Source organism: Rhamphochromis sp. 'chilingali' (assembly GCF_963969265.1).
Source record: "Rhamphochromis sp. 'chilingali' genome assembly, chromosome: 14".
Classification (NCBI taxonomy): domain Eukaryota; kingdom Metazoa; phylum Chordata; class Actinopteri; order Cichliformes; family Cichlidae; genus Rhamphochromis; species Rhamphochromis sp. 'chilingali'.
Window position 1 is genome coordinate 22214521 of NC_137941.1, and position 12579 is coordinate 22227099.

A 12579-nucleotide genomic window follows, 5' to 3' on the forward strand; every position below is an offset into this window, starting at 1 on the left:
ATATATATATATATATATATATATATATATATATATATATATATATAAAGCAATGTCAATAACACATGGCTTCTCATCCTCAAAAACAGTGAACATACCATTACATCCATTGTCTGTTATCTACACACATGTATTGTGGATTAAAGCAGCAACTGAAAGGTTTTCAATTAATACAGATCGATTATTATTTACATAAGTTTGTGATTTTACAGCTTTCCATCATCATGGACTGTGACAGCCGATTGTAGTCGAACAAGGAAGAGAAATCCCCACTTCTTCATGGGTACTCTAAAGTCAATCCAGAGCAGCAGTAGAGAGAGAGTAAACAGGGGGAACGAAACAAGATGCCTCCAAGCCACGCATAATGATACTACCAGTTAAGGTCAAACTGTAGTGATACAGAGGTTGCTAAGAGATATAGAGGAGGGCGACAACATATAGAGGGGCTGAGGCCGAAGTGCTCCTTTAGAAGATTTGTTGTTCAAAGAGGATCTTCTCAAATCCTTGTGGAGGAGTGTGATAGAAGTCATTAAACTGGCAGTCTAAGATGGCACTGTCATCCACTAGAACAGAAGATAAAGACACGATCAATCATAAGTTCAGACACTGTATTCTTGTTCACGTCTTAACTTTTCTATAGTTGAATTTCACCTTTAAAGACCCTGAAAGTATATACTCTGTGAAAACAGCTTTAGGTTTTCTTCTGTTTATAAGATAAACTCTCAAAACCTCAACCTGAGCCTGTGTACGTGTGTTGTCTGAGAATGTTACCAAACACAGGGATGAAAACAGCACATTATACATGTGTTTGCGTATGCAGAATTACAGTGGTTGGGATTGGGGGCATAAATGAAACGGATTTCATCAACTTTTACCTACAACTCTCAGACACTCGGGAAATGCTAGCGAATTAATTCTGATTTGGCTGTTTATGCCACAATATTACACCAAGATCTGATTTACAAGTACACATGGAATCAGTCCAAATTAAAGGTGATGTGATCAGGTTCCAGGTGATGACACCCCCCCGGATGTTAAATGCAATTTGGGACACTTGCGATTGCATTCTGATCACGGCTTTAGTTAGAGAGTTCAGGTCAAGAGCAAACATCTTACATGTGTGCTGTCCAACATAAAACCGCCAGCTGATTATCTGGACAAGCTCCACACATCAGATGGAGAACTGAATCAAGTCACTGAAATCATTGCAGTAACTTTTTACTGGACGAAATTATGCATGTCTTGATTCTCCGTGGCAAGGCCACTGCCTTCCGATGAAAGCTGTGTTTGATCAGTTCAAATAGAACACTCTTTCCTGTGTGTGGCGAAATATTCACATTAAAAACTCTATTAAACTCAATTCAACTAAAACTGTCAGCCTGTCTGTAGAACAGCTGTGCAAAGATGTGCAATACAGCCCTCTAGTGGAATCAAGTTGTAACTGCTGTAACGAATACAAAAAGATCCATACATTTTTTTTTTTTGTTATATTCAAGTAAGGCAACAATGATCATATAGTTAGCAATCATTGGTAACTAGTGAACATATGAAATCAACTTACCATAAACAACAGGGTATACAGTGCCTCGGATCCCTGAGGCAGGACAATGCATGTTCTTTCCGTTCAGATATAAATTCAGCTCCACGTGGTCATATGTGATTCCCTGAGGAACACAAATACACAAGCTGAGAAAAGCATGAAACTCTTGTTGAAGTATCTTATCTCGGGAGGTCACAGCTTACATCTGTGCCATGTTTAAAATCTTTCCTATATTTTAAAAGAAGCAGGAAAAGTTGTTTTTTTCTCTTTTAAACAGAACTTTTATCAAATAAACAAAGACAAGAAGACAATACAAGACACTAAGGTTCCCATCTCACAGACTTCTTTGCTTTCTCCTCTTATGGCAAATGAAAATGGGACTGACAAAGTTGGATTTAAAAAACATGCCAAAGCATTTTTTGATGAAGACATGCTAAATCTCTGCCACCAACACAGTGTTAGTGTCTAATACAAAACCGGTTCTACGCATTTAAAGCAAAAACAAACAAACCCACCAACACTGTAGCACAAAACTGCTGCTCCCAAAGCTGAAACCACTGACATCAATGGGAGGGGCTACCCCCAAAAAAGATGATTTATAGCCCGCATACTGAATGTGTTCATGACATTCTTCCCACAGAAATCACCCCAACTTCTTCCACACACAGCTGGTTTTCAAACCTGTCAAAATGTGGGCTTGTACTCAAAAGGCGCCGAGCGAGAACTGACTCAAAACTGCACTGCATCAGCGGAAAAGAGGCAATAATCATCAGCACTTAGCCGATTGAACCCGTAAATTAAATTTTAGCCTTTGTAATCAAAGGCTTAAGAGTTTAGAAGTATGCCTAAGTAGCCTGAATCACTCAAGAAACACTAGTGAGGGCCAATGTCAGTTTGTTTAGCTGCCTAGTGTTCCAGTAAGAAGTGATAAAGAGAACAGATGATAACGTACATGTGTGCTCCACCACAACCTTATAAGCTAGTTAGTTACAAGCTGTGTAAAGTTCAACTTACTTACATAGAAACAACTGTCGAAAAGCATCGACTGCTAATGAGCTGTCCGGTTACTGTCCCTGAGAGAGGCCGTGCACTTATATTCTTTTTAACTTTGTGACTGCATCTGTCTTTATGATTATTTGATATAAATAAAGGATATTAAATGTGCAGACTCATCGCACATGGGCTGCAGAATACCATCATATAGGATAGAACAAACACCACAGATCAAATGCTGGATCTGATAAATCCTATTGCTTTTTGAAAAATATAAGCTCATCTTGAATTGTGTGTATGGTGAGCACGTTCACAGTCACACACGTCAAACAATCTCAGTATAGCAACTCAGCGATCAATCACAACTTTCATACAAGTTGGTTTCTCTAGCAAAAATATTTGCAGAGATGGATCGCTCCGTGTGTGTCAGACAAGATTCAAACAGCTAAATCTGAAACACAGTGCAGAGTGAGTGACTGATCTGAATTTGATGAAAATTAAAATACTTTGTGTCATAATAAAATTAATGATAATCACTTATAGATTTACTCTTTACCCCTTTAAAGCCTACTAAAAGTCTACTGGGATCTGAGTGGTTTCTGTCAAAGTTTAGGCCTGCTTATAAAACCAAATAACTGGGTTCACATCAGAAATTACGAGGGTGGTCTCAGCCTATGCAGCTATCCTTGGAAAAATACGGAAACTACTCTAATGGTCATCAAACCGTGTCTTTATGGGGAAAAGAATCAAAAGGAGTGTCTGAGGTGTCAAAAATCGCCATTAAAGGGTACAGGGGAGGTCATCAAATGTCTTTATGGGGGAAAGAGTTCATAATTCTCTTTGCACAAGTTTCTTCCTTTGCATTTACGTAGTTCCAGTATGTCAAGTTAATCTGTAGAAATAGCTTCTTGCTTTCTTTTAAGGCAGGTGACTTTGGTGCACTCGTACTACTATTAAGAAGGGGTCAGCACAGAGACTACAAGCCCATTATCATCAATGGAGTGGAGAGGGTGCAGTCCTTCAAGTATCTTGGTGTCCACATCTCCTCAGACCTGACATGGGCTGCCCACATTCAGGTCCAGACCAAAAACTCTGTATCACCTACGACAACTGAGGAAGTTCAGGGTCTCTCCAAAGATCCTCAGGATTTTCTATACAGGCGCTGTGGAGAGCATCCTCACACAGAACATGACATCGTGGTTCGGGAACAGCTGTGTGAAGGACTAAAAAGCTCTCCAGAGAGTGGTCCGTACAGCAGAACGCTGCTGCAGGATTGCTCTCCCCCCGCTCCAGGACACCTACACCAGGAGATGCCGGACTAGAGCAGCGCAGATACTGAAGGACCCGTCCCATCCAGGCAACAAACTGTTCCAACTTCTGCAATCTGGTAGAAGGTTCTGCATCATCCAGGCAAGGACAGAGAGACTCAAGAGGAGCTTCTATCCCCAAGCCATCCGGGCCCTAAACACACACATCTCACATCATCTAAACTCACATAATCTATAATTGACTGAGACAGGACTCTCTTCCAGACACTCTAAACCCAGACACATTTCAAATTCCTTTAATTTTAAATATGTTTATATTGTCTATTCTGTAAAATAAATCTGACTGATTTATTTTACATTCTTATTAATGTACAGAATTCACCTGCCTCCTGCTACTACTGCACATTCACCCAATGTGTATGTGTATGTATATATATATATATATATATATATATATATTTATTGTTCTTCCTCTATCTCCCCCCCCCCCCTTTTTGCACATGTCGAGAGCGTGTCAGGTTACATTTCACTGTGTGTTATACTTGTATAACTATGCATGTGACATATAAAGAACCTTGAACCTTTAATTACTAACAGACTTGAAGGGTTTCCACGGTGACCAAAGTTTAAATTATGGTAAAACTGTCTAGTAGTGGCAGAACCAAACATTGCCCTATAAAGAGCATGGTTGGAATTTCTACACCATCAATCTGCTTTTAAAAAATCAATTTGTTCCAACCTCAAGTCTGAACTCATTAAACTTGTATCTTTTTAAAACTTATTTCAGAGTCCTGACAGTTTTGTGAACAATTCCAATAATATGTAATAAAAAAGGGATGATCAGCAGCTGTGTAGAGTATGTTCTCTGCAATGAATCGTTTCGGTACTTACAACAGAAGATATTTTTATCTCTGGAACAGCCTTTAGGATAAAAGTTAATGTTTTTAGTTCCCACCCCAGTTCTAATTGATTCCACGAGATTCCGAGAAAACCCTCTCCCCAAAAAACAGTTCTCCATTTTTAGCTTCACAGCCCAACTAATAACACTTAAACATTTCAAAGATCAGGGCATCAAAATTAAATACGTAATTAAGCCCAATTATTTTTGTGACTTACCACAATATCCCCCTCCTGAGGAATGCTGTTAGCGGGTAGACGATTCTTCTCTTCATTATTGTGGTAAATGGAGCCATCGTGCCTCAGGACTAGGCTGTTTGTGTCTCTGCCCATAGGCACTTGGTTGAGATTCACTTTCTGGGTTGCCACACCTACCCCCCACACACCTACACACAAAGCACACCACTCAAGTACGAAGATGTGAAGGGCACACACACCAATAACATGTTCATTTTAAAACGTGTATTCCAAACTATCCTGATATTTGATGACCTCCAATCTATGTTACAAACTTTACTACAATGTTTTTCTGGACTGAGATCCGATTGTTTGTTTTAAAACTGTTGAGAATGTCATCTCAATCACTCTTTTACCACAAACTACATGTACAAAAATATAATGTGTGCTTTCAAATATGGTCATTGCAAGAAGAAGTAAGCATGAACCAGTGAGCATGCAGTCACAAGACCAGTGTGCATCTAAAAATAGTGTGTCAATAACTCCCAGCAGGAACGCAGAAAATTGCAATCATGAAGGAAAAGAAGACGATAACTAAAAGGCTTAAAAACCAAGTGCTCACCAGTGGACTGGATCTTAAACTCAAAATAACTTTTGTTCTGGTGCAAAGGAGCGTTGGCCAGGCAGCCTCCGGTTCCACATATCCTTCGGCCGCTCTTTACAATGACAACATCTGTGCCTGCAAGACAAAGCAAGGCTCGATTTTACTTTCAACTTATAATATGCACTTTCTAGATCACATGATACCCGTGAAACAGCTGAAAAGACTTTTACATTATTAATATTGTAATCATTCTGATCCAGACCATCACCACTTTAATAAAAATAGCCTTTAAGTTGTAATCCTATGATGAATACAGGCGAGGCCATGCATGTAATTTTACGGTAACAACTACCATTTAAAAAATATCATAACTTTTAAATTATGATTGTATCTTCTAAAAATTACTAGTTCTCTTCCATCTTAATGTGCAGAGGCTGAGACAGGTGAACATGGTTTTTTTTTCCCCTCAAATACAAAAGCACACGTATCGTGATTTCTACTGTCACAGCCGGTTGTGAAGTCTACTTAAGTAGATCTTCAGGAAGCAGTAAGTCATACTTTACAATGTTGTGGGAAACATGTTGTGGCCAAGATAAAAATGGACAAATGTGTATATTTCTCCATTTATCAGTGAACATTGAAACGAGCTGATTAATCCGTTCTGTCCAAAGATACAAAGTAAATACAGCTTTCTGCTTAAAATCACAGTAATTTAGTGTGTCTTAAATTCTCTTTGGGGCGCAAAGAGGGGGATTCTGACAGCTTCCATCCATGAACAGTTGTAAAAGAGCTCAGGTTCAATTTTCTGTCCGGTCAGTTGTTGCTGTCTTTGTCTTGTGTCATGTCAAGCTGCGGTTAGCAACAACTGAAAGCCCTGTTGAAAGTTTACCAAATGAACGTTTTAGGGCAGCTCACTGCAACACACAGAAACACTTAGCCTAGCAGCGCAGAAAAATTTACTAGCAGCTATCGGCTAGCGAGCTAGAAGTAGCAGCGGAAGTAGCAAACCACCTTGCCACACACATACACGGAGAGAGGCAGCTGGGCGTGTGTAGACATAAACTGCTCCTATATGAGCAGCAAGAATTACACGCAAACTTCACTTACCCATGTGATGAGTATCTAACTGAACTGTGGGCATTTCTTTGAGGGGAATATGCCCCGATCCGCCATCTCCGCAGCAGCCTAGACAACACGTAAACATCGCAGCCATTATTATTTTTTCCACGACACCAGCCGAACATCCGGAAACAAACTTAGACCAGAAACCAAAGAGCGCTGGACGTCAAAGCGTCAAGAGGTCCCGCTGCGCAACGGCGACACCCAGCGGCAGAGGGCGGTGCAGCATAAGCCCCTGCTACCCCTGCTGTATCCAATCACAGCGCCTAAGATAGGCAGTTGCTCCTGATGGCATGGAAACAAGGGAAGAAAATCAAGGTCAACATTTCTACACGTGACTAAGTAACTATTGGATATCGATGTTACATAACCCGAAACGAAGAGAGAGTGAATTTTGGAGGGAAAACATCAAAGGTTTAATGGTGGATACATAGCCTACTAATGTGCTGATTTCGCCCAGCACAGTGCACCTGATGTACTTTAAGTTAATATTTTTTCAGTTTAGGTTCAAACTTGAGGCTCCATAATAACAAAGCATTTAAATGTAGTTTGTAATATATATATACACACACACACACACACACACACACACATATATAAGCTAATACAGATGGGGTCCACACGTGCGCCTCTTAGCGTGTAAATCGTTTGCAGGTATATATTGACAAGTGCCAACACGAGGGACAGAAGTAGTCCACTGCAGGAAAAAAAAACGTGCAACGGCAAAGCTGCTACTAAAACCTAGTTGACAGTTTTTCACGCTGGAATGTTTTGCATAGCAACAGCCCCTCCCCCAACAGACAAGCAGGGATCCTCTGCAAATTACCCGCAGGGCTAAAAACGTAAACATCCCGATCTTCAAGGAGAAACCTGTCAAATCGCTTTAAAACGCCAATAGTTTTCATTTCGGTATGGATTTATGTGCAGTTTGAATTATAAGTGCGCTGTTATAGAGGAGTTTTTATGCTGCAGAAAATATTTGGCACGCCACTGAAATGGTTAACTCCAAACCCGGAAAAGGGCGAAGTCTGCACAGCAACAAGCGCCATGATTGCGTTGCACTGTGCGTCTCAGCAGTCAGCAGCTGGTGAGTGAATCTTTTGGTCCAGTAGTTGCATGTTACTATGCGCTTGCAAAATCTGTCACAGCCCTCCTTCAGTACCTTGCCAACAGGATCGACTCTAACGCAAGCGCTGTTTGTCGATAATTTGTCGCACTGGATTGGTTAGACGACGGGGATTTTAGGGGCTCAGCTCAGCTCAGCTAACCACCGTCCTATTTTGCAATACACAGCTAGGAGATAATGATTTACTGTTAACTATAAAGTTACTGATTATTCTGATTCGCATCCAACCTGCAGAGATCTCTCTCTCTCTTTTTAAAAGTTTCTTACAACGCCAACTGGCAACTGAGATACATCAAAAATCAGGATGTTGCATGACCCAAATTGCTCAAACGGAGCTTTTGGCAGAGCTCAATCCAAGCTTTTACGCGCGTACAGGGATCCGAGTCGGTTTCACTTTCGGGATGGGGATATTCCACACACATTTGGAACGTGACAGCCAAATCTGTATCCTTTGCGATGCTGCATCATTGTTTTTCGTGTTCAAATATTGCATCTTCTGCCTTATGGGGAGGCATCCCTTAGTGGGTGCGTATTGTGTAGTGCGTTTTATCGTGTCCTTTTTTTGCTGTTGGGTTTTTGTTTTGTTGTTGGTTTGTTTTTTCATTTGTTTTCTAAATTGAGTATCGATTTGACGCCTGGATGATGTGTTTGCAGGGTGCAATGGAGCAGCTAGAAGAGGAACTTACATGCCCAATCTGCTGCGGTCTGTTCGAGGACCCGCGGGTCTTGCTGTGCTCACACAGCTTTTGCAAGAAATGCTTGGAGGGACTCTTGGAGGGGAATCGAGGTACAGCTTTTAGGACACCTTTCAAATGCCCCACCTGCCGCAAAGAGACCCCCCACAACGGCGCAAACAGCCTGCAGATCAACTACTCTCTGCGCGGGATAGTTGAGAAGTTCAGCAAAATAAAGGTTATACCCAAAATGTCTGCATGTAAACAACACTCCGGTCAGCCTCTTAACATATTTTGCGCCACCGACTTGAAATTAATATGTGGATTTTGCGCAGCGACGAATGACCACGAAGGGCACAAGTTCTGCTCCTTGGAGGATGCGTATGAACGGGAAAAGAAGGCGTTTGATGAGCTGCTTTGCGGGGTGAAGAACTGGCGTAGCGCAGATTACCTGTCCTGCCTGGATACACTACAAGCCAGTAAGAAAAGGGCGCTTCTGTCGGTCAGTAAGGACGCAGAGAAGGTAAAAAACTATTTCGAGAAACTCATCAGTGCCCTTGAATGCAAAAAGAATGAGATCCTGTCCGACTTCGAAACACTAAAGCTGGTGGTGATGCAAGCATACGACCCGGAGATCAGCAAGCTGAGCGCAGCGCTGGAGGAGCAGAAACGCGCGCTCAGCATCGCTGGGTCTTTCGGGAGCGTTTCCGACACCCTGTGCTTTCTGCAGCAGATGCAAGAGTTCCGGGACAAGTTAAAGCTGCTTAACAATACTCCACTGCCGTCTCGGAAAGACATGGACGTCGGTCCCCTTGTGCGTAATTTCGACGTTAAAAACTGGGATTCATTGAGGCTCAGGGAAGTGGACAGGATGTCGGTCCCCCACGAGAGTGGCTCCTACCGAATAGGGAACAAACGCATGGCAGTGCCCAGATGGATCAGCATTCTTATCCTCACACTTATCAGCTCGGTGGTGCTGTCTCTGCTGCTGCCGCACACCTTCACAGCGTATGTGACCAGGGAGGCTGAATCACTTCTCGCTGCACTTTTCTCTCTCTTTGCACATACCGGTGCGTGCCTCCAGGAAATCAAGGACATTTACATAGATGTGGTTGATGCAGGTCAGAAATATATCATGCAGTTAATCGACTCTACTGCCCGCTTTATTGACAGTTATAAATTACCCACTAACTAGATAGCGTTAACTCACAGCTGTCAGATAATTTACACATGACAAGTGAGATGTAAAACTCTAGCGAGTACTTTAAAACATCTAATTGTTTACATTAGTTGTTTTTGTTTGTTTGTTTTTTGCCTTATTGAACAAGCTGCAACCTCGATGAAGCCATAGAATCAAACGAATCAACCCTTAATCCTCTGAGGTTATAGTCTTTTCATCAAGTAAACACCAATTCACTTTTTTTCCCATGTGCAATCGATTCCTTTTTTTTTTTCCTAAAAAAGAAAAAAAATCATTTCATATTTGTTCAACGTGATTTTCACAAATAAATCTGAGAATTTTGAGTCAACTCTGTTTTTATTTAATGCGACAGCTCAGAACGGGCTGCTTTTTCCAAATGTATACATGTAAATGCAATTCGATGAAGTAAGCAAGTGCGTAATGAAAGAATGCAGTGTGATCCACGGCCTCTCTCCCACAGAGGCTTCTGCGCCATAGTGATGCTGCAGCCTCTTCAAGGTTATAAGCGTTACATAACAGGGCCCGTGTGAAAAATTCAGCAGGCTGCAGACACCGCAGCTCCCGGTGATCACAGCGCTCGTTGACGTGTGTGGATGAAACCTTACATCCTTATAGGTCTCTGTCAGAGCATAGATCTGCAGGCAGTCGTGCATACTATTTTTTGTTGTTGTTATGCGACTCATTCATTGCATGACTGTGTCCAGACAGTGAAGTCAATCCTGCAGAGTGGGTAATTAATAGAAGTGTGTATATTCTCTGGTTTTCTGCTGTGCGTCTGAATAGAAATGAAAGTAACTTTGAGGCCTAAAACTCAAAACACGTGGTTAAATTGAATTAATCTGGGTTAACTCAAATCAGATACTTGGCTTTTTTTCTTTTTTTTTAATGGATCAGAGTAAAAGGACAGTGGATTGTGACTAAAGATCAGTTATCCTGTTGTTTATGTATTCCCTATATGCATTTTGGAGAGGGAGACTCCATAAGATCACGCCACAAAGCGAATCAGTGATGTCAGCACTGACCATAATTCAGGATCTACGTCATGGCACGCATGTACATATATATAGCTTTCTGTTGCCAGGCAAATAAAGCATGGGTATAAAAGTAGGAGTCTCTATTAATATTTAATTTTAATCTCACGCAAATATAAACACAGCCTGTTAAATGTTAACTAGATAAAAATGAAACAAAACTACTGGGCGGCTGTATAACTGACTTTTTAACACGGCCATAAAGACAGCGCACGGTCAGCCGCTTTATACCAAAAGTGAGAATAAAAAACTCCAAGCTCTCATCTGGACAATCGGCGGTCACTAAATACTCAAATAATTTGTGAATAATCTTTTCAGTGTAGCAAATATCACATTTCTGGAGCATTTCCAGCACTCTGGGACGTTTTTAAACCCCATTGTAATTTTTTTTAAATTGCTGTTTATTGAATAATGAGTTTTCCCATTATTTTTCTCATTAGCGGGTACAAATTTTACCCAGGAACCAATTTCTCTTGGTGTGGGGGTGGATATGGGAACTAATGTACAGCCGTATATTAATGTAGGCAAAGGTAATAAAATGCGTCGAAAGGTATAAGCAGGTAAATATGCATTTTTTAAAAATACCAGCAGTGATAAAAATGCATATATAAACAATTCTAAGTCACTATAGGGAATTTCAGACTGCACATCGATTATCGCTGCTTCCACATTTTGATGTGTGCGGAGTCTGTTGCTTTTCCAATGCGCAAAATAATGGAATTTAAATGCAACACTGAGCATTTAAATCATAGCATTTAGAAAGACAAGATATAAATATTTCCAAAATTATAAGTAACATTTTTCCCCTTTCCCACCTACCCTGTCAATACACACACACACACACACACACACACAGCTGTTTTATGTCCACCGTATAGTCTTGGCAATATTAAAGATTAAGATATTATAGATAATTTAGTAAATCCGTATGAATGGTATAAAATATGCTTAATGTGTATATACAAGTAGGAGGGTTATATTGTTTGTATAATTTCGTAAAACTCAAAAGTTCTTGCAAAGAAATAAATCAGGGATAATAAAACCCCTGAAACTTTTATTAAAAATTCATAAATATCACCCTTGTTAAATGCACCAATTCAATTTTTCTCTTAGTTTCATAAATACGTGATTTTCTGAACTTTTAATAATAATAATAATAACAACAAAAGGCGCATAAGGCCAAATGGAAGGAAACTGCTGCAGCTGCGTTTCGTCAGTAAAAGGGGAAATATTGGACTAGACAGAATTCACTGTTCCCAAGGAAAAAAGAAAGAAAATGCAAGCACTTAGTTTGTGTTTCATACAAACTTTAAAAAAAACGGAAAGGTCCGGTATGTATAACTTTACAGAGGAGTGTAACAACGCACTCAACTTCTCTATTAATCTTTTCTAATTTATACATTCACATAAAGCCTACGTGATGTTTTGAAAGAATACAGATATTAACCAGCTTAAACGATCCTATACCAAAGGCCTGTAAATCGAAGTTAAACGCTTTTTATTTATGAGAGTCTGAATCTGGATCATCGTCAGCATCATCCTGGCAGGACTTAAAATGGAGGGCTTAGCCCGCCGCCCGAGCACAACTGCAGATTTAGTGCACAAAATATATCGCTATAGATTAAAAATATAAAGGCAGTTATAATGCAAAAGAATATAAGGTAAATTCTGACCGCTATAAGCAAGTTATTAAAAAAAAAACAAAAAAAAACTATCGAATAAACTGAGCCCAAATTGTATTAAAACCGTATTTTCTTTTTCTTTTTGTTTATTTAATTTTTTAAACACACTACAGACAGTGAATTCATCTTGATTTTTCAGAAGCACTCCTGGTGTTTGGGCGACAATCCAAGCATGATTGTAACGATTTGAATCCGAAGCAAATCTGTCACTGCGCTTTGCTGAATAGGCCCAAATATCCCAGCAGCGCTGCAGAAAGGCCACGCAGG

General features: G+C 40.4%; 2 protein-coding genes across 3 annotated transcripts; one reads left to right on the forward strand and one right to left on the reverse strand.

Moving 5' to 3' along the window:
- Nucleotides 1-15: 15 nt before the first annotated feature.
- Nucleotides 16-6744, reverse strand: spryd7b (SPRY domain containing 7b). The gene is made up of 5 exons (XM_080902596.1): nt 6587-6744; nt 5498-5614; nt 4918-5084; nt 1562-1664; nt 16-563 (listed from the first exon to the last, which is right to left on the reverse strand). Exons 1-5 carry the CDS (start codon nt 6690-6692, stop codon nt 466-468), a joined length of 591 nt encoding a protein of 196 aa, XP_080758722.1. The 5' UTR covers nt 6693-6744; the 3' UTR covers nt 16-465.
- Nucleotides 6745-6889: 145 nt separating this feature from the next.
- On the forward strand, nt 6890-11366 carry trim13 (tripartite motif containing 13). 2 transcript variants are annotated; one of them, XM_080902594.1, is made up of 2 exons: nt 6890-7685; nt 8379-11366. In XM_080902594.1, the coding sequence occupies exon 2, from the start codon at nt 8385-8387 to the stop codon at nt 9591-9593; it is 1209 nt and encodes a 402-aa protein (XP_080758720.1). In that variant the 5' UTR covers nt 6890-7685; nt 8379-8384; the 3' UTR covers nt 9594-11366. The 2 variants fall into 2 exon arrangements, with proteins under 2 accessions (XP_080758720.1, XP_080758721.1); XM_080902595.1 differs by lacking the exon at nt 6890-7685 and adding an exon at nt 7708-8249.
- The last annotated feature ends 1213 nt before the right edge of the window (nt 11367-12579 follow it).